At 37.9% G+C, this 23,118-nt stretch overlaps 1 protein-coding gene across 5 annotated transcripts in view; it reads left to right on the top strand.

Moving 5' to 3' along the window:
• Positions 1–23,118, top strand: part of Esr2 (estrogen receptor 2) — a 122,365-nt gene that overhangs the window by 20,923 nt on the left and 78,324 nt on the right. For all 5 annotated transcript variants that reach the window (XM_021247789.2, XM_087195253.1, XM_004837415.3 and 2 more), the window contains exon 4: positions 18,297–18,413. In XM_021247789.2, the coding sequence (XP_021103448.1) occupies positions 18,297–18,413 (117 nt within the window). The remainder of the gene's footprint in view (positions 1–18,296; positions 18,414–23,118) is intronic.

Genomic DNA, 23,118 nt, shown 5'->3' with positions numbered 1-23,118 from the left:
TTGCAAATTGAGTTGGATGAGAACCAAATCAAATTCAAAGGTTAGGTTCAAGGTTGACCTTAAGGGAAAATTTGATTTGGTTCTTGTCCAGTTCTGTTTGTGATCAGAATCATGGAGCAAATTGAGTTCATGAACCGAGGCACCACTGTAGTACTCCATTGTGTACAAATACACTCTTATCCATTCATCTGTTGATGGACATACATACTGTTTCCAAGATCTAGCTATTATAAATTGTGCCACTATAAATATGAGTGTGGAAGCACCCCTATAATATGATGATTTTAACTCTTTAGGGACTATACCTAGAAGGAGGATAGCTGAGTCAAGTGGAATTTCTAGTTTTCATTTTTTGAGGAATCTCCACACTGAATTTCATAGTGATTGTACTAGTTTATATTTCCACCAACAATATAGAGTTCCTTTTTCCCCACATCCTCACCAGCATTTGTTATTATTAGATTTTTTTGATAATAGCCATGCTCTTGGGGTTAAGGTGGTATCTCAGTGTAGCTCTAATTTGTATTTTTCGAACGGGCAGCGATGTTGAACAGTTTTTCATGCATTTATTGGCCATTTGTACTCCTGAGAAGTATCTGTTTATTTCAGCTGCCCATTTTTTTTGATTGAGTCTTTTACTTTGGGGAGTCTTTTTGGTTTGTTTTGTTTTTGAAACAGGGTCTTGCTGTGTAGTCTAGGCTTGCCTTGAACTCGCTATAGAGCCCAGACTGGCCTTGAACTCATGGCAGTTCTCCTGCTGCAGCCTCCTGAGTGCTGGGATTTTAGGCATGCACTGCCATGACCGGCTGGGGAGTCTAATTTTTTTGAGTTCTTTTTTTTTTTTTTGGTACTGGGGATTGAACTTAGGACCTTGTGCTTGCCAGGCAGGTGCAGTGTCACTGAGCTAAATCCCCGGCCCCTCTTTATATGTTCTATATTCCTCTGTCTGAGAAATAGCTGGCAAAATTGTTTTCCCCGATTCTGTAGGTTGTCTCTTCACTCTATTAGCTATTTCCTTTGCTGTGCATAGGCTTTTTAATTTGTTATGATCCCACTTGTTTCTTCTTGGTATCGTTTATTGTGCCATTGAAAGTTTTTGCCTATGTCTTTAAGAGTTGTATCTTTATCTTCCAGGAGATTGTCTCTATTTTAACATTAAGATCTTTGATCCTTTTTTTTTGGTACTGGGGATTGAATTCAGGACCTTGCGCTCTCGAGGTAGTGGGTGGAACCACTGAGCTAAATCCCCGGCCGGCCCTCTTTGATCCATTTTGATTTTGTTTACATACACACTGAGATGTATGGGTCTATACTCAATCTTCTACATGTATAGATCCAATTTCCCCAGCACCATTTATTTTATTATTATTATTATTATTATTATTTTTTTTTTTTTGATACCGGGGATTGAACTCCAGTCCTTGTGCTTGCGAGGCAAGCAGCGGAACCACTGAGCTAAATCCCCGGGCCTCCACCATTTATTAAAGAGGCTACACTCAGTTCTTTAGAACTATCGCAAACAGGCCAAGATAGTATTCTCTTAACTTGGGAAATTGTTCCATTTACCATTCTTTTTTTTTTGGTACTGGGGATCGAACTCGGGTCCTTGCGCTTGCGCAGCAGGTGGTGAAACCACTGAGCTAAATCCCCGGCCCTACCATTCTTTTTTTAAAAAATTCATAATTTATCATTTTAAACTGCTTGCCAACTTGATCTGTAAGCTGTTTGACCACATCTGATTGAAGTATTTGGCCCCCTTACAGAAGCTGGGTGGTGCTGGGTGTGACATCACACGGGCTGTGTTGGCTCCACACAGTGAGCGCCATCAGAGCGATGGGTGCACCTTTCTCCTCCGGACCATGAATCTCAGAGGATGGGGACACTGGGAAAGGCTCCTCATCACTTCCAGCCCTGATGAAGGCATGGCTTATTTTTTAAAGCTTGTTCTTTACTTTTTGTGCTATTGAAATTCATTTAATAAACATTTATTGAGTGCTATACCAGGCTTTAGAATACAGTGGGAATGAGACAGTAAGTTGTGCATTTTGATCACTACTGGCATTCCAACAGTTCTTTGATGATGATATTTTTAATTAGGCTCATTCTTTTTTTTTTTTGTATATCCTTTTATTGGTACATTTTAGGTGTACAATATAAGGACATTCATCAGTGGAGATTTGCACCTTTACATAGTCTCTTGGTTCTTATTTTTCACCCTTGCCCAGCCCTCCCTTCAACCCCTCCAATCCTATTTACAAAGATTTTGTTCCTATTTTTCCATTTTCCCATATTAATCCCATTCTCTTCTATCCTTTCCCCTAGCCCTTCCACTTCCTTCCCCTTTGCCCCTTTTCTTCCTATTTCACATTACCTATTATACATTTAGTCCTTATTTACACTTTCAGTTTCTCACACCAGAGAAACTATTCAGTATTTATACATGTGTGTCCTATTTATTTCACTTAAGAGTATCACCTCAATGTGCATCCACTTAGCTATAAAAGTCTCTAATTTCTCATTTTTTTATGGCTGAGTAGTACTCCATTTTATAAAAAAACCACATTTTCTTTATCCAGTCTCCAATTGATGGGCATTTGGGCTGTTTCCAAGTTTTAGCTATCACAAACTGTGCTGCTATGAACATGGGCACACATATATCACTGTGGTATGATTCTTTTAATTCTTTGGGGAAGATCCCCAGCAGGGGAATAGCTGGATCAAATGGGACTTCCAGTCCTAGTTCTTTGAGGTATCTCCATACTGATTTCCACAGTGGTTGTACCAGTCTACACTCCCACCAGCAGTGCAGCAGGGTTCCTCTTTCCCCACAGCCCCACCAGCATTTGGGTTGTTGATTGATTTCATGATAGCAGCCATTCTTTCTGGAGTGAGGTAGAATCTCAGTGTTGTTTTCATTTGCTTCTCTCGAATGACCAGTGATGTTGAACATTTTTTCATATGTTTATTTGCCATGTCTACTTCTTTGTCTGAGAAATGTCTGTTCATTTCAGATGCCCATTTTTGGATTGGGTCTTTAAATTTGGGAGGTCTGGTTTTTTTTAAGTTCTTTATAGAGTCGAGATAGTAGACCTTTGTCTGAGGGACCACTCGTGAAAATTTTTTCCCACATTGTGGGTTGTCTCTTCACACTGCTGGTGGTTTCTCTTACTGTGCAGAAGCTTTTTAGTAAAAAGAGATCCCACTTGTTGATTACTTCTGCTAGTTCACAGGCACTGAGGTTTTGTTCATAGTCTTTTCCTACCCCAATGTCTTCAAGAGTTCTACCTAACCTCTGTTCCAGCCGGTTCAGCGTTTGTTTTTATATTTAGATCTTTTATCCGTTTTGATTTTAGTTTAGTGCATGGTGAGAGATATAGGTCTAGTTTTAGTCTTTGGCAAGTTGAAACCAAATTTCTCCAGCACCGTTTATTAAAGAGACTACCTTTCCTCTAGCAAGGGTGTTTGGCTCCTTTGTCAAAGATGAGGTGGCTGAGTATGTCTGGAGTTGTTTCTGCATCTTCTAATCTGTTCCACTGGTCCTCAGGTCTGTTTTTTTGCCAGTACCATGCTGTTTTTATCACAGTAGCTTTGTAGTATAGTTTCAAGTTGGGGGTTGTAATACCCCCTACCATGTCTCTGTTACCTAGAATTACTTTTGTTGTTCTGGGTCACTTCTTGTTCCAAATGAGGTTTTGGATTGTTTTTTCAAGGTCTGTGAAGTATGCTGCTGGGATTTCAATTGGAATTGCATTGCATCTATATAGCAGTTTTGGAAGTATAGCCATTTTCACTATGTTGATCCTTCCTACCCAGGAGCAAGGGATATCTTTCCATTTTCTGATATCCCCTTCAATATCTTTTTTCAAAATGCCATAGTTTTCAGAGAAGAGGTCTTTGATTTTTTTTGTTAGGTTGATTCCTAGGTATTTCAGTTTTTTGTGAAAGGAATTGTTTGCCCTATTTCTCTCTCAGTGAGTCTGTTGTTCGTGTAGAGGAAAGCTATTGATTTTTGTGTGTTGACCTTGTATCCAGATACTGTACTGAATTTGGTTATTAAGTCTAGAAGACTTTTGGTGGAGTTCTTGGGGTCCTCTATGTAGAGTAGCATGTCATCTGCAAATACTGACAATTTGACTTCTTCATTTCCTATCTTTATTCCTTTTATTTCTTTCTCTTGTCTAATTGCCGTGGCTAATGTTTCCAGAACTGTATTGAACAAGAGTGGTGGTAGTGGACATCCTTGTCTTGTTCCTGAGTTTAGTGTGAAGGATTTCAGGTTTTGACCATTTAGTATGATATTGCCTGTTGGTTTTTTATAGATGGCTTTTATCAGATTGAGGTAGAGACCATCTATTCCAATTTTTTGTAGGGTTTTTATCATAAATGCGTGTTGAATTTTGTCAAATGCTTTTTCTGCATCTATTGAGATGATCATATGGTTTTTGTCCTTGGCTCTATTGATATTGTGTATTACATTGATTGATTTGTGTATGTTGAACCATCCCTGCATCCCTGGGATGAATCCCACTTGATCAGGGTGTATGATCTTCTTGATGATCTTCTGCATTCTGTTTGCCAGTATCTTGTTAAGGACTTTTGCGTCTATGTTCATTAGTACGATTGGCCTATAGTTCTCTTTTTCGGTTGGGTCTTTCTCTGCTTTGGGGATCAAGGTGATGTTTGCTTCCAGGAATGATTTTGGGAGTATTGCTTCCCTTTCAGTTTCACTGAAGAGTTTAAACAGTAGTGGTAGGAGTTCCTCTCTAAATGTCTTGTAGAATTCAGCAGTGAAGCCATCAGGACCCGGGCTTTTCTTGGTTGGTAAGTTTTGTTTTTTGTTTTTTGTTTTTTGGTACCCGATCAAACTCAGGACCTTGTGCTTGCAAGGCAGGTGGTGGAACCACTGAGCTAAATCCCCAGCCCCTGGTAAGTTTTTAATTACATTTTCAATTTCATTGATTGATATTGGGTTGTTTAGAATTTTTAGATCTTCTTCATTCAACTTTGGTAATTCATATGTATCTAGGAATCTGTCCATTTCTTCTGTATTTTCCATCTTATTGGCGTATTGGTTCTGGAAGTAGGTATTGATGATCCTCTGGATTTCTGCTGGGTCTGTTGTAATTTCACCCTTTTCATTCCTAATTGCATGGATTTGGGCCCTTTCTTTGCTTTTTCTGACAAGGTTGGCTAAGGGTTTGTCAATTTTGTTGATTCTTTCGAAGAACCAACTCTTGGCTTCATTGACTTTTTGTATCGTTCTCTTAGTCTCCATTGCATTGATTTCTCCTCTGATCTTTATAATTTCCTCCCTTGTATGAGCTTTGGGGTTGTCCTGCTCTTCTTTTTCTGGAAGCTTGAGGTTCAGCATCAGGTTGTTTAATTGGACTCGCTCTGTTTTCCCAATATGATTATTCACTGCTATGAATTTCCCTCGTAAGACTGCTTTCATTGTGTCCCATAGATTCTGATATGTTGTATTGTCATTGTCATTTCATTGAGGGAACTGTCTTCTTTAATTTCCTCTGTGACCCGTTGGTTATTCAGAAGTGTGTTGTTCAATTTCCATGTGTTTATGGAAATTGATCTCCAGTTTCATCGGACTATGGTCTGATAATATACAGGGGATAACTTCATTTCCTTTGCACTTACCTAAATATGTTCTATGAGCGAGTATGTGGTCTATTTTGGAGAATGACCCGTGTACAGCTGAGAAGAATGTGTATTCTGATTTTGTGGGGTGGAACACTCTGTAATCATGTTAAGTTCATATGTTCAGGAGTTTGATTGAGTTCTAGTATTTCATTGCTTGTTTTTTGTCTAGTTGATCTATCTATTTGTGACAATGGGGTATTGAGATCCCCCACTACTATTGTATTAGTGCTTATATGGTTTTTCATGTCCATTAGTATTTGTTTTATATAGTTGGGTGCACTAGTGTTTGGTGCATAGATATTTATGATTGTCATCTCTTCCTCTTGGATTGTTCCCTTTACAAGGATATAGTGTCCTTTGTCTCTCTTAATCAGTGTGAGTTTGAATCCACTTGGTCTGCAAAGAGGATAGCTACTCCTGCTTTTTTTCAGGTTCCCATCGCATGAAGTATTGTTTTCCACTCTTTAACTTTCAGTCTATGAGTTTCTTTTTGAATTAAGTGTGTTTCTTGTATTCAGCATATTGTAGGATCTTGCTTCTTTACCCATTCTGCCAGTCTTTTCTTTTGATTGGTGAGTTGAGACCATTAACATTGATGGTTATAACTGATACGTATTGACTTATTGTCATGACTTTTTTTGTTTGATCCTCCCCCTTTGCTTTTAATTTCTTGTTGTGCCCGGTAGATTCATTCTGCTGGGCTTTCTGGAGATATGATCCTTGTCTTTTCCTAGGATATCGTCTAAAATTTTTTGGAGTGCTGGTTTGGTATTCATGAAGTTCCTAAGGTGCTCTTTGTCATGAAAGTATCTTATTTCACCATCAATTTTGAAAGATAGTTTTGCAGGGTACATCAATCTGGGTTGAAGGTTGTTTTCCTTTAGGGCTTGAAACACATCACTCCAAGCTCTTTTTGCGTTGAGGGTTTGCACTGAGAAGTCTGCTGTGATTCTGATGGGCTTTCCTTTGTGATTTGTTTCTTTTCTCTAACTGCTTGTAGAACTTTGTTCTGTTGGGTTTCTGGAATCTTAACAATTATATGCCTATGTGTAGATTTTTTTGATCAAGGCTAGTTGGAGTCCTATATACCTCACTTATCTGTATGTCAAATTCTTTTCCCCTTCTTGGGAAGTTTTCTGCCATCACTTCTGTCAACAGTTTTTTTATGACATCTGCACTGTCTCCTGTTTCTTCATTGACTCCAATCAGTCTTATGTTATTTTTCTTTGCATCATCTAGCAGCTGCTGGAATTGATTTCTTGTGGTCCCTTAAATTTTTATTTTTTATTTTTTGGTGCCAGGGATTGAACTCAGGACCTTGTCTTTGCACAACAGGCACCAGAACCACTGAGCTAAATCCCTGGCCCCTAGTCCCTTAAAATTTTTTTTTTTTGGTATCAGGCGGATTGAACTCGGGACCTCACGCTTGCAAGGCAGGTGCTGGAACCACTGAGCTAAATCCCCGGCCCTGGTCCCTTAAAATTTTAAAGAATTTTTTCTTTTTCTGGTCACTAATTGCAATCTTATCTTCTATATCTGAAATTCTGTCTTCATATTGGCTCATTCTGCTGCATAGACTTTCAGTGGAGTTTTTAATGTCCTGGAAATCTGTTTGCATCTGTTTTATGGATTCCATTTGTTTCCTATGTTGGCATTCCATCATGTTCCTCAGCTCCTCTATTTTTTTATCTGTATCTTCTCTAGATTTATTAATCATGTCTTGTACTATGGGCACAATCTTTGCTGTTACGTGAGAAATTATTTCTGATTTCATTTTTTCCAGATCCTCTTTTGTTGCTAGTTCAGGGAGTCCAGGTGGTTGAGTGTCAGTGTTCCATCTCATTTCCCTTTGGGGTTGCTGTAGGTGAAAGTCTGGTTCTGTGGCTTGTTTACCTGTCTTCTCATTTTGACACGGGGTGGGTGGTGTGTGGTGGTGGAGTGGTGTGTGTGTTCCTGGCACCCATGTGGCTCACCTCCGCTGTGCTGGGAGCCATGGCATGCCTACCCGGAAGCTGCCTCCTGCCTGGGAGCCATGGCACACCAACCTGGAAGCCTCCTCTATGCTGGGAGCCACGGCAAGCCTACCAATTAGGCTCATTCTGTGCATAGAGTTTTGTTTTTTTTCTTTTTTTGGTACCGGGGATCGAACTTGGATCTTTGCACTTCTGAGGCAGGCTGTGGACCACTGAGCTAAACCCCTGATCCTACATAGACTTTTTGGATCTTTTTTTTTTTTTGGTAGTGGAGCTCAAACTCAGGTCCTTGTGCTTGCAAAGCAGTCAGCGGCACCACTGAGCTAAATCCCCAGCCCTGGATCTTTTTTTTTTTTTTTTTTTTTACATGATGCTTTTGGCAGCATTTGCCCATGTTGTTAAATTTCTAGAAACCTTTATAACAACTGTATAATATTCATCTTATGGAATAATTTATCTCTTTATTGTAGAACATATAATCAGTTACTTTTATTGTTTTAAATAATGCTGTGATATTTGTGTCCATGAATCTTTGAGGAAATCTCTAGCAGTTACTCTGGATGTAGTTTTCAAACAAATCTCTCGGATTATAGTTTGTTAAAGTTTATGATTCTTGATAGGTGTTTTCATTATTTCTCAGAAATGTTGTGTAAACTTATTCTTCTACCAGCTGTGTGTGAGTGTTGGTATTACCAAAATTTCAATGGAATCAAGTATTATCATTAGAGAGAAAAAGAAAAAATCTTGGTACATATGGTGTCTTTACTTTTTAATTTGCTTCCCTTAATTAGTGAGGTGAATGTTTCTCCTAAATTCATCTGCCTTCCCCTCACTGCCCAAAACAAAGAGAATTCTATTTATTGGGGCTATTTAGAATTGCAACATAGGAAAATACAGATTAAAATAGTCTTGAAAATGTGCTCCATATTTTAAAACATTTGTATTAGTACATGTTTGCAGCGCACAATGATGGAGTTGGTACCTGTGCATAACACATCTTCATTCTTTTTTACTTCCCCTTCCCCACCACCTCCCTTCATCTCTAGATGTGCGTCATCTTTTGACTTCTTTATTCACAGCTTTTACACATTTTTCTATTGGATTCTGCCATTTGCTTTATAAATTATTATGTGCTTTTAATATTAATATATTAATTTTTATATGTGTCAGTTTTTCCAATTGACACTGATTTTGACATGCAGAAATATATTTAATTAAGTTGTCAGATATTACCAACTTTGATAGTTTTACATATAATTTTTATACCTAAAAAGTTCTTTCATACCTAGAGTGTATATAAACTTTACCTCTGTTTTGTTATTTCATAGTTTATTTTTACATTTCATTGTTTAACTGAAAACCAATTTATTTTGGCATATTGAATAAAATATGAATCAAATTTATTTCTCTCTAAACAATATATTTTCTTGACCTCATTTTTATTGAATAAATCCATGTATTTTCACTGATTTAAAACATGGGAATTGATTTTTTTAAACTTTGCAATATAATTTACATGAAATATAATCACAAACTTTATTTTAATAATAGGTTTATAAGTTTTGAAAATACATGTGGTTATGTAATCAGCACCATAGTTAAGATTTGAATGTTGTCCTCCCTGAGAGTTTCTTCCTGTGCATTGCTGACAATTTCATGTTTCCCATCGCTCGGAGCCGCTGATCTGTTTGCTTTCCCTGTAGTTTTGTCTTCTCTAGAGAGTCAGAGTATATAACCATCACAAAAAGGCTTTTTGTCCGTATTGTGATGCTTTAAAGAGTTATCTATGTTGTTGCATGTATCCTTTTTCTTCTTAAGTAACAAAAAGGCATTGCTATATTACAGTTCATACATTTGGGTTGTTTTCAGTTTTGTGCTATTTTGAATAAAACTGATTTGAATATTCATTTATATCTCTCTGTGTAGACATTTATTTTTGTTTGTCTTAGGTAAATACCTAGGAGTAAAATTGCTGATTGTATAAGAATTTATAAGAAATTGACAAACTTTTCCAAAGTGGCTGTTCTACTTTTCATACTCCATAATAATGTATAAGAGTTCCAGTTACACCATTTTCTCTCCAAAACTTTATACTGTCAATTTTTAAAATTTTAGCCATTCTAATGTATGTAATAATATGTAATGGCATCTCATTGTGGCTTTAATGTTTACTACTTTGAGAATCTTTTCACTTTTCCACTGCTTTGTTTTTTGTTTTTTGAGGCAGTCTTGCTCTGTAGTCCAGGCTGACCTTAAACTCACTAGGGAGCACAGGCTGGCTCTGAACTCATGGGAATTTTCCTGCCTCAGCCTCCTGAGTGCTGGGATTACAGGTGTGCGCCACCACACCTGCCTATCTCTTCATTCTTAAATAAGTACTACATTATTTTAACCATTGTGGTTTTATAATGCATCTGAATACTTCCCAGTACCAGTACCACCTATTTAAAAAATATCCTGAATGGGCTGGGGCTGCAGTTGAGTGATAGAGCACTTGCTTAGCATGTGCAGAATCCTTGGTTTGATCCCCAGCACTGGGAAAAAAAAAAAAAGAAGTCTTGACCATATTCTCTTGTTTACTTTTCCATAGGTATGTTAGAATAATAGTGATCTCCTATCCCTAAGGGTAAGAAAAGTAGAGATTTCATCAAGTCTAAGAATTATTTTGGAAGGAATTTGTTTAATAGTTTTCACATCAGGAAACATCTTTCCATTTGTTTAGGTCTTTTATATGTCTTATAAAGTTTTGTTAATTTTTTTGGTGACAGGGTCTCACTATATAGTCGAGGCTGGTCTCAGACTCATGGGAATCTTCCTGCCTCAGCCTCCCATGTGCTGGGATTACAGGTGTGCACCACTCCATCTGGCTATTTTTTTTAATGTTTTGGGCCCATTTTTAAATGGTTTTATCATAAATTTTATTCTTTTGGCTATTTCTCTTGTATATATTAATAATAGTAATTAGTATATCCTGATAGTAATTTTATAATTATCTTTTGAAAATTTAAAATCTCTTTGTTGTTCATAGATCTTCAGCTCTTTGTTCCTTAATACTGCTGAGGCTGGCCTTTAAATGGAAAGCTCCAGAAGCCCACAGGTCATGTAAAGTGTTACTACCTTGGAGATGTATGCTCACTTATCCTGGAGCTTATTTGGCCTTGAACTTTGAAAGCTGTCCAGGGAACAAGTCACAGGTAGATTCCTGTCACAGAGACATAAAAGTGCCAAGGTGGCCGTGGGCGATAAATACTCCTGTGTTCTGATTCCAAGCCCAATGCTCGTTTCTACTATGAAGCTGGATATGGGTGATAATCAGTACTCACACGGGCTTAATAATTTTGGAGAGCACTAAGATAACCTGATGTGTGTGTGTGTGTGTATATATATGTATATACGTGTGTGTGTGTGTGTATATATATATATATAGTTTATTTATTTTTTGGTGCTGGGGATCAAACTGAGGACCTTGTACTTGCCAGGCAGGCACAGCGCACCACTGAGCTAAATCTGACCCCCCTTTTGTTTTTACTGCAAGATGTCATTTTTATTCAGGAATTAGGGGGAGAATCAAGTCATAGATTCCTATTCTAAATCTTCGTACCTGGCTTTCCAGGGTGCACATTTTTCCTATGTAGACCATCTCCTCTTGGATTCTTCAGTTAAGTCAAAGCTACATATTCCTCCTTCCCAATATAATTTTGCTTGTTAGTGTATTTTTGGAGCTGTTTTCATATTATTCCTTTCCTTTCTATGAAATATTTTTTGTTGTTTTGACTTGGGACCACCAAGATGTTGTAAAGATGACAGTTGTGCCTCAGGTAGACTGTCAAGTTAAGGGTGATTTGATAGCTTATATTTATTTTTAAAATTAAATTCATCCTTGATAAGTTACTTTTCCTTTTTAGGAGTTATCCTTGACCACTGGTTTGCTACTGTCTCCATTTCAGGTGACTTGTCTCACCAGCAGGCCTGTTACTCTCCATGACCGGCTATGTAATAAAATAAATTGCTTTTCTACATAACCCCATGCTGATGGATTTTATTTAGAATATAATACCATCAAATACGAATCTACCGCTTTTGGAACAGTTGTTCAGATGAATTATTTTCTGTGATCTTTGACTATCAAGAATAGAGTTAAACAGACCCAGAGCTATAGAAAAGAAATTTACTCCTGGCTGGGGATTTAGCTCAGTGGCACTGTGCCTGCCTCTCAAGTGCAAGGGACCTGAGTTTGATCCCCAGTACCAAAAAAAAAAAATTTACTCCTTTTCAGGGAAAGTTTTAAGACATAAAACACAGCCAGAGGTATACAGACTAGTCTGATAAAATGGCGTGGTTTTTTTTTTTTTTAAAGTCAGTCCCTAGAGAACTATACAGGCTTTCAGATGCCAAAGGCAGTATGGTAGAATTTAAGGCAAAATTTAAATATGGAAAAGGTTCTTGAACATTTTCTTGCAGAGAGGTTATCTCTCCCCAGTATGTTTTTCCCTGGGACCTGTATTTAGAGTATCAAAACAATAGGCTCTGGGGCTGGGGATTTAGCTCAGTGGTTCTGCTAACTGCTTCACAACTGCAAGGACCACAATTCAATCCCTGGCACCAAAAAAAGAAAAAGAAAGAAAAAAAAGCAATAGGCTCTGAAATTCTGTATCATCCCGCGCCACAACCAGATGAAATGATTGGTTCTTTCCAGTCACTGTTTTTGTTTTGTTTGAGTAGATCATTCTGAAGAACTTCCTATGAAGTTTAAAGTCTTAACTGAATGAATTAACTCATATTTTGCTTCTAATTTTGCTTTGAACTTTTCTCTCAGTTTTGTTAGTGTGGAGTAGCATACTTCTCTGACAGTTGCATGGAACAACAACAACGAAGATATTTTAGTGCATGGAAATAACTTGGTGCAGTTTGAGAAGTGTCTGTTTTTCTTTCTTTCTTTTTTTTTTTTTTTTTTTTTTTTTTGCGGTACCCAGGGATTGAACTCAGAACCTTGCACTTACCAGGCAGGCATGATGCAGTTGAGCTAAATCCCAGACTCTGTTTCCTTTCTTTTTTTTTTTTGTTTCCTTCCTTTTAAGGTAAAATTATCCTTTAAAATAAACTTAGACAATAAAAATGAATTTTTGGCAGTCCTTTTAAATGCTCTTTGCTATAAAGTTTTTCATAAAGCTTAGAAAGATAATATATATCATTCTTGGGACTTTTAGAAAGTACTCATGATTGCTTCTGCTATGGAAAGTGCTGTACATTTATCTTCAAAATAGAAAGCATTTTATTGTAAGCTACAGTAGAAAACTTCTGATTGTAAATATATATTTTGGTTCTCAATGTAATTTTTTGTATATAATAAGTGAAGATTAAAAATAATAGCAAGATAATTGTCTATTCATTAAAAATTCTGTAACACACCCTCTGTGACCTCCTACCCTTGCATATGGATAGAACTTGTGCGTGTGATGAGAGTCCCCCCTTGGGTAGCTTGCGTCATAGAGCCAATGGTGCTGGGAGAGTTGTTCTTGGAATATGTGAAGATTATATAAGACTCCATTGTAGCCGACTGGAGAGAGAGTGGAGGTCACAGAGACCCATTCCTCTTTGCTGGAAGAAAGCAGAATCATGCTGTGCACTGCCAGTGGGCTGAGGACTGCAGGTGCTCCTAGGAGCTGAGAGCAGTGTGCAGCCAATAGCTAGCAAAAATGGGAACCTCAGTCCTACAACTGCAAGAGATTGATTTTTGTCAACAACATGGAAGAACATGGCAGACCTTGAGGTTCAGATGAGAGTGCCTTAATCACAGCCTGTGAGACCCTCAGTGGAGCATTCAGCTCAGCTCTGCCTGACTTCTGACTCATGGAAATGATGAGATAATTGTTTTGGTTTTAGTTGCTAAGGTTTAAAAAATTTGTTTTGCAGCATAGAAACTAAAAACAATAATCTTGAGATTATTGAACTGAGCCTTTTTTAAAATTTGCAAAATAGGGATCATAGTTCTGTATTGAAAAATTATGTGACTAAATGAAATGTTGGTGAAAAGTACCTGGAAATCAGCAGGTAGTCAGATGTGTTGGTTTGCCAGGTTGGGCAGGCATTGCTTCTTGCACCTGGTTCTGGGGATGGTCACCATCGAGAGTGGTTTTTGTGTCTCTGGGAAGAGATCTCTTACCACCCCTAGGACCTTGTAGTCTATATGTGTGCTGTATAGAACTCAAGTCAACTCAACCTAGGACACAGTGATACAACCACAAACAACTGAATTTTAGTTTGTGTTCTGTTGAACAAATATTATTGTAATCTGCCTAAAGTTGTTAGAATTATAAATTTTGATTATGGTCCAAACATGAAAGCATGTCCTTTGAACAATGTTCTTTAAAATCCGGTGGGGTGGGCCAGGGATGTAGCTCAGTGGTTCCGGTGCCTGCCTCCCAAGCGGAAGGACCCGAGTTTGATCCCCGGTACCAGAAAAAAAAAAAAAATCTGGTGGGTTGGAAAAAGGGAAGTCAATTTCAAGACTTAAAACAGTAACAGTTGAAATACAGATAAATTTCAGCTGATTTGTATTTGATTATTAACTTGTATTTATGTGAATAACCAGCCATATTGTTTAGAAAGTCAATGAAAGATTTGTTTTTAATGAGTCTCAAACTTAAAATGTGCATGTGCTAATATAATGAGCCTTTTTTCTGTGATCATCTAAGAAAGAGTTGCCAGCGTTTTATTCTTACCATCCTGAAATACTTTAGCATGTATTTCTTATATAGCCGCAGTATAACTGTCCAAATTGGGAAATTAACACTTGTTACATTCCTGCTATCTGTCTAATCCTTGGCTTCTATTCAAGTTTTCCCAACTGTGCCCTCATAGAACAGGATTCAGTTCAGGAACAGACTTTGCATTTAGTTGTTATGTCTTTAGTCTCTGTGAAGAATTGTTCCTTGGTCCTTCCTAAATTGTCATGATCATAATGCTTTTGAAGATTTGGGTCAGTTATTTTGCAGAATGTTCTTTGCTCTTGGTTTGTCTGATGCTTCCTTATCATTAGACTCAGCTTACACATTATTGGCAGGAATATCACAGAACTATGCTCTTCTCATTAGCTCTGTTCATGTGATTCATGATTTTAATTTGTCCTAGATGTTGGCTATCTTCTATTCCGTAAAAGTATTCTTTTTTTCCCTTTAGTAATTAATGAGTATTTTTGTTGGGAACTCCTTTGAGACTATGTAAATATCCTACTCCTCATTAAACTTGCAGTAAATTAACTTACATCAATATAACTTATGGCTTCCTATTTTGTGCAAAGGGTTGCTGTCTTTAGTATCATTATTTGTTTGATGTCTACATGTCAGTAGGAGATGGCCAGTGGAAGCCATCTGGCTCTATTTTTTGACATGTTCCTGTTATTCTTTGGGCACTGTTTTACTTGCTGGCAGATGTTTCAGGCTTAGCTTGTACATTTCCCGCCTCAGTCCTGGAATGAGCTGTTTCTCCATGGAGGCTGCTTAGTGGAGAATGGTATTTTTTTTTTTTTGAGACAAGGTGTCATGTAGTACAGACTGGCCTTGAACTCATTGTGATCCTCCCACCTCGGTCTCCCAAGTGCAGGATCACAGGTGTGCAACATCCCACCCGGCCAAGAGTAGTCTTTCTAAACCAAGATCTGAGTGATAGTTTTTTCATTGCTCCTGTAATGTTCCTGTGCCTAGGTCCACTCAGGGGTCAAAGTTAGGAAATATCTTTATACATGTATACATATATTTAAATATGCACACATACATACATGTTTCTATGTTTCCATATCTATGTATTGAAAACACCAGTATCATTGATTCTAATTGAATACCAAAAGTAGTTTTTTCCTTTTCTGTATTTGTGTCTCATTTCTCTAACATATGAGGAACTTGGTTCCTATTATTTTTACTTCTACATAACGAATTTTTTTTCTGTGGCTGCCACTGTCCCTTCTTTAGGTGGACACACTCTTCACTGGGGATTCAACACCCCACCACGGGGTCCACCCCACATAGGAGACGTCTGCACACTGCTCAGGGTCCACCTCTTCACTGTCCACACCCACCTCGCCTTACTCATAGAAGCAGTACTAACAAAAACAAGCATTTCTTTTTTATAAATATGATATATGCTCATTATAAAACATTCAGATTGTGTAGGAAAATGTAAGGCAGGAGACAATAAAATCATCTCCAAATTCCACCATGCAGAAATGGTATTTATGTAGGTGATAGCCTTCTAGCTCTCATAGTTTTAGGAAAGATATGCTCTCATGAAATTCGTTAGTGTACACCTGTAATCCTAGCTATTCAGGATTCTGAGGCAGGAGCATCACAAGTTTGAGGCCAGCCTGGGCAATTTGGCAAGATTTTGTCTCAAAATTTTGAAAAAGGGATAGAGGGGTATAGTTCAGTGTTCCAAATATTCAATTAAAACATAAAATATAGGGAGGGAAATTTAATGTACAAATTTAAAATACTTTAATGAAAATGAGGCCATATTAGAGATATTATTTCTCTCGCTTTCTCTGAGACAGGGTCTCACTATGTAGCACAGGCTGGCCTCCAACTTGCAGTAATCCTCCTGTCTTAGCCTGGGATGAGTGCTGGGATTACAGAGAGGCACCATTATACCCAGCCCTAGAGAAGTTATATTTTGAAATAAAAGATATGAACTGTGGTTTAACAGAAGAAAAGCCTAAGAGAAGCCTGGAAAGCCTTGTTGTACTTCACATCTATTTTCTTTGCTAAATGACAGATTCATGTAAATGTAAAAGATTGTGAAGGCTAGTACAAGGTTGGAGTTAGTTTTTGATTATCTTTTTACTGTGATAATATACATGCAGAATTCTGTGTGCAATATATATCCAATTTAAAGAATAATACAAAGCCAAACCCCTGCGTAATCAGTGCTCAATGACATTAGGACAGTGGTGGTAACCTATGGCACATGTGCCGCAGCCAGCTGTTTGTTATTATTGAAAGCTCTTAAAGGTTCTAAAAGGTTCGCCATCACTGACATAGGGTACTGCAGCACCCCAGAGCCCCTCTGGGTGCTTCCGGTCACAGATCCTCTTGTCCTGCAAAGGAAACACTGTCCCCACTGCTGCCTTCCTTGCTGTGGTTTCACTGTGCACCCTTAAGCACTGTAGCTCCATTTGCTCTGTTTTTGGTGTTTAAAATAAATAGAATATTTTCTTTTGTGTTTTTTCTGACCTGTTTCTTTTATGACTTGCTCTTGAGATTCATCCATTGACAACACGGAAATTCTGGTCTATTATTCCCCTAATGTAAGAAGAATAAGCTATATTATTTATGAGACACAAGAAAGACACCAAAATACCTATTCAGTTTATTTTCCAACTATTGTAATTGTTATTTCCTAAATCTTTCTCAGACCCATTAGCCATCATGATCTTACTAACGTCCAATCCAGACAGCCTCTCTCATTTGCACAAATGTAGTGGGTTCTCACCTTGTCTCCTGGCCTCCATCAGTTTTACTACCTCTAATCCATTCTCCATACTGTGTCTGAAATAAAAATTTTTGAAATGTTTTATCTTCCCTACATACAAGAATTAAAAATATAATTGTCTTAGACATTGATACATAACAAACAACTTCAAAGTCTTAATGTCCTACTGCGGTGAGCATTAGTCTTTGTACTTAGGGTCTGTGAGTTGGTTAAGGCAGCTCCACCTCATGAGACTGGGCTCTGGCCCTAGGTTGAGTTCTGGTCTCCTCTATGTCCCCATGTTCTTGGATCAGCTTCTGCCTTATAGGACTTCAACAGGCCAAGCCAACTGTTAGAATTGTCCATCTATTAACATATTATTGGCTTAAGTTTCGTGGCCGAGCCCAACATCACTTAGTAGGGAAATATTCTCTCCCTACTCTTGTATACTGTGCAGTGACAAGGCTGAGGAAAGGGTGAAGATTTGAGAGCAATAATTCACCACAACAATTGTCAAGCAGCAGTACTTTTTATTCTTATATAGAGTGCTAATTTTTTTTTTTTTTTTTGGTGCGGGGATCGAACTCAGATCCTTCCACTTGTGCAGCAGGTGGCGAAACCACTGAGCCAAATCCCCGGGCCTAGATTGCTAATTTTTAAATTATTTTTATTTTTCTTATTTGACTGTGAATTCTCATTTAAAATATTGTATGAAATTCCAAAGAGGAAGATATGTAAAAAAATATAAGCAGTTGAATTTGATAACTTGATATACAATTCAAGGAATTCTGTGATTTGGAGCAATTTGATTTCATGTGACTTTCTATATCCAAATGAGACTATTCCTTTTTTCTTTTTCTTTTTCTTTTTTTTTTTTTGGTACCAGGGATCAAACTCAGGACCTTGTGCTTGCCAGGCAGGCGCTGTGCCGCTGAGCTATATCCCCAGCCCCGACACTATTTCTAAATGTAGCTCTTGAGAGTCTAGGAGCATGGAGGAAATAACCTGTTAAAAAAAATAGGATGTTGAACTATTCCTGGGTCCTCTTGACTCAGTATCAAGGTGACAACCTGGTTAACTTTGGCATTTGTTACCTGTATCTCTCAGCTAGGTACTGTTACCAGTGTCCTTGACCTAGAACAGATTTAACCAAAATATTCTAATGATGGCCTCTCCCTTTCTTGTTTTTGTTTTGCTCTGCTGTAGGACATAATGATTATATTTGTCCTGCTACAAATCAGTGTACCATAGATAAGAACCGGCGTAAAAGCTGCCAGGCCTGCCGACTGCGAAAGTGCTATGAAGTAGGAATGGTGAAGTGTGGTGAGTTCACTTCCTTTACTGTATGGGTCCATGCTGAAAGTTGTACCTTCTGAGGCACTTGGGACATGTAACCTGGGGAAGAGGAGATTGAGAATGTGGCTGTCGTCATCAAGTGTTTGTATGCTGTCACACTGCATTGACTTGCTCCCTGTAGCTGCAGATGACAGAGTTGGGGTGAGTGTGAGTGAGCTGCCAGAGGCAGACTCTGGTCCGTTGCAGGCAAGAATTTCATACAGTCCAAGTTGTCTAGCAACAGAATAGGGGACAACCATCTGCCTGGGACCTAGAGAAGTCCCTTCCAAGGATGAAATCCTGTTCCATAGTGTAAATATCCACAGCGTAAATATCCACAGCATAAGCTTGTGACCAGAAAGTAGAATAGCTTATGGGTTGCTTGGGCAGCTGTGGGGAGGACTGATGCCTGCCTACTAGCTTTCTACAAGTGGAAAAAAAAATATAAATGTGAGTCAGAGACATGATAGAACTATGAAAAGTACATACAGCATAGATTATGCTCTCTGATAGTGTGTATCTGTGTCATATCCATGTGTATATGACATAACACATACATATATGTCCATATATTTTATAGATACACATACATGGTAAAGAAGGAAAACATATTTGCTTTAGTATAAAGATTGACAAAGGTGCCCACACCCTGCTCTCTACTTGGCTAGCTTTTGGTTCATTTGTCAACTACACACTTGTTTTTTTATATGTATTCACATCAGCTTTGCCTGTGCTTTTCTTCTGCTAGCCAATATTTTGTCTGTGATTAGTTGTAGCTTCTCTCTTTGTAACTATTTGAAAAAATTCAAGCACTTCTCTTTTTTTCTCCGTTACCATCACCTAGTAGCTCTGCTTTTTGAACATTCTCTGGTCCTTTTTCTCTGGGTGTATAATAGATTAGAACTTTCACCTAATTCAGAAGTCCAGCTAAAGTTCTCTTAATTTGATCAACTTCTGGCTTTGCAAGAGTCACTGCCATTCTCCTTTTCTCTGTGGAACATCCTGCTGCTATAGTTTGGATTTTAAGTGTTCCCCAAAGATCAGGAGGTAAAAGCCTGCTCTTGTGGTGCTATTGGGATGGTGGAGCTTTAGGATGTGGGACTGAGTGGGAGGTCTTTAGGTCATTGGGGGTGTTCCTTTGGAGGGGATTTTAGAACCTTGTTTTTTCTCATTTTTTTTACTTCTCTGTCATGAGGTGAGCAGTTTTTTTGTTTTGTTTGTTTTTTGTTTTTGTTTTTTGGTACTGAGGATCGAACTCGGGACCTTGTGCTTTCAAACCAGGCAGTGGAACCACTGAGCTAAATCCCCGGCCCATGGTGAGCAGTTTTTCTTCCTGTCCATGTGCCTCTCAACATAGGTACTCCCACAGAACCTGAAAAGAATGGATTTGCCTGGTCAGGGCCTGCAACCTCCAAAACTGAGCCAAAATAAACTTTTTTCTTTATAAGTAATTGTCTCAGGTATTTGTTACAGTGACAGAAGGCTGACCAACACACTGGCAATGCCCGTGACTTTCCAGTGTGTATTGGTTACTCTCTAAAACACTTGAATATTTCTGCCCTCACCACTTAAATCCTTCACAGAATCCAGTGAGGTTTTCCCCAGACCTTTTTCTAATTATTACACTCGCTACATTATATAATTTAATTTGAATTAATGAAATATGAAACACATGAAATATGAGTAGAAAATACAACTGTTTCCATGAACGCTTAGTTAAAAGTTTTGAATAAAACTGTAAAGGACTAAGAGGTATTGTGTTAGGTACAGGTGAGATTGAGGGGGAAATTATAAACCTAGAAAGGTTCACAATTCAGATTGCTCTATAAGTATCTAGGTTGTTACTCTCTTTAAAGAAGCTAAAACTAGAAATGCATCCTATCATGGATGGGAATCTACATAGAAATGTGACTTGTCTAATTGTCAGAGATGCTTAAATAGAAAGTCTTATAAATAAGGGCTTTTAAGTTAATGATTTAAGATGAGTATGTGAATATGTTTTTGAAAAATGATATCCAGCTTTGTGTAAGGGTAAGAGAGCATTTATTATACATGGATCTATATTCTCAGACAGCTGTGGCCCTTGTAAGGCAGCACTCGTGGTAGGAAGGTCCTGAGAGTTGGATTTTTGTAGATGCATCTCATTTTTGGTTCTTCACCTTTTGCTAAGTGTGGCTGTGCTCAAACTACTTAAGCTCTCTGGCTGTTGGTTTTCTTATATCTGAAACAGAGATATCTGCTCCATTGGTTTTTATGAGGAATACGTATGAAGACATATTGAAGTCCAGGCACAATGTCCCTTTCTCCATCTTAGTTTCCTTTCTTTCTCTCTCCTTCACGACAGAGCTCACATGAGTTATGATTTTGATAAAATGCAGTTTCACAAGATAAGAGAGAGTAAAGAATCTCTAAGGGAAATGGAACTAGAGAAAGGGTCATGTTTCTCCAAAATCACTGGGTGGGGTCTCTCAGGAAAAAAGATTATATTCTCCTTGGAGATTACAGAAGATATGATATGAGTTGATTTACATACAGTTGAATATTCAGCCCTTTGCTGACCACAGAGAAAGACCGTTAGATTTTAACTGTGTCTCCCTTCCTGGCACTCTCCTTGTCTACTCTTCCCTAAAACCGCCTAACCACATTTTTTCTTCTATTTGGTTTCGGAGTCTTAAGGATTTTGCCTGCATTCTGAATCCTCTTGCACCATCTACATCCCTCTTTATTCAAAAATCACTTCTCTTCTGTTACTTTTTCTTCTGTGATTCCAATCTTTTCTACTTGAAGTGCTGATGTGGTTGTTTAAATGGTAGGAGGACCTTATAAAGATACTCTGCACTGTACATAGCCAAGAAAACAGTTGGACTAGCCACATGTTTGGTCTGTGTCCCTGTGTTGAGGTGGTAGCTCTGCATCTTTTGGGTTCCATTTCTTTATCTGCTGTACATAATTCCAGGAAAGGGACTTGATAGATGGTATAAAATAATGGTTAAAAGCATGAGCTCTGGATTCAGCCTACTGTTTGGGTTTATTTAGATCCTGCCTCTACTATTTTCTAACTTCCTACCTTGGACAATTTATTTGTGCTCTCTTGTGTCTGGTTCTTCCTCTGTGTTGGAGATAGGAATAGCACCTGTCCTCTGGGGCAGTTGTAGGTGTGAGACAGGTGAGCTGCATGTGATTTGCAGTGCCTGGTATGGGGACACTGTTAGGTGATGTTAGCTTCCATTATTATCATTGAGTACCACCACCATGGTCATCATGTTTCGATTGGAGCTATTTCCCCATGTCTAATTGGATCACCTCTATTTGGCAGAGTGTCTCATTAAAATCTCACTCAGAGGTGCCTCGATTGCAGCATCAAAGCCACAACATAGAAATGTCCTTGGTAGAAAAATAGGAGTTATCAAGGGTTTCTCTTGTTTGAGCCTAGAATCTCTAGAACTCCCTCACTACAAGGCCTGGGATATGAGACTTTGTCAGTAAAAGTTGTTCAAATAAATTTAAATATGTGGATTCAAAATCACTCACCTTGAGTATCTGTTTTTTTGTTGTTGTTTTTTGGTACTGGGGATCGAACTCGGGATCTTGCCCTTGTAATCCCCGGCCTGAGTATCTGTTTTTTAAATTCCTTTTCCCCATACACTATATAAAGAGAAATGTATGATCTGAAAACTGCTTTCTTAAACCACACATTTTGTTCCATTTTACCTGGGTGAGTGTAATTTGATGTTAAACACCTGTGGCCCTTTGCTTATTAATAAAATGAAATATAGTCTAAGCCAGTCATGGAGACCCTTTTAGAGCTTTCAGTGATACAAACAGCCTGCTGTGGCATGCTTGGCATAGTTTCACTGCCACTGGTAAGCTCTTGATTCCTTTAGTAATGTATTTGTTCAAAGTGTCCCTGAATAGATAGATCCTGTCCTTGTACTATAATTAGCCAAGGTTAAAAGGAAGTTCTGATGAAATTTCTTGAGAGTTAATAATTTCAGTTTTTTTTGTGGGGGGGGAAGGGGAAAGGAGAGGAATAAAGATATGCCATGTTCAGGAACCTGATAAACCCAATCAGTGTAAACATGATAAACCATAACATGTGCTAAAAAAAATAGTATCAACAGGTATGAAAAAGGTGATTGGGGAATTGGAGGAGGAGGGGGGTAGGAAAGGAGAAGGAGGTGAAAAAAAAAACCAAACTGTGATACGTACATGTAATCACTCCCCAAGATGATTGTAAACCACATGACTTACAAACATGTACTAATGAAATAAAATAAAGTGGAAAAAAATGTAAATGTTCTTATACCTTCTAGCTAATATTTCCTTTATAAAAAGGTAGACAGTTGTATTTAGTGAACAAACAATGATAGGAATATAAACACTGGGCATATTGTGGATTTTTACTTTTGGAGTTTTTTTTTTTAAGGGAAAATTAAAATTTATACACATGCTAATGATATCCTAACTATCCTAAGGTATTTTTTTACCCTTCATTTTACATTTTTATCTTTTAGTCAATGAGTGAAATATTTTTGGGCTTAAATTATAAGGGTATAGAAGTTACATTTTTATTGTTTATTTCTATTTTATTGTCATCACAGAAAATTATCTATAGGTCTTTTTTTTTTTTTTTTGAGATAGGGTCTCACTTTGTAGTATAGGTTGGCCTTGAACTCACTACTGTATGTAGCCC

This window comes from Heterocephalus glaber, unplaced genomic scaffold (genome assembly GCF_053883595.1).
Source record: "Heterocephalus glaber isolate CG9 unplaced genomic scaffold, H.glaber_assembly_v1.0 deba00001608, whole genome shotgun sequence".
NCBI lineage: Eukaryota > Metazoa > Chordata > Mammalia > Rodentia > Bathyergidae > Heterocephalus > Heterocephalus glaber.
Note: the sequence above shows the minus strand (reverse complement) of the source record. Positions and strands in the feature narration are given on the sequence as shown.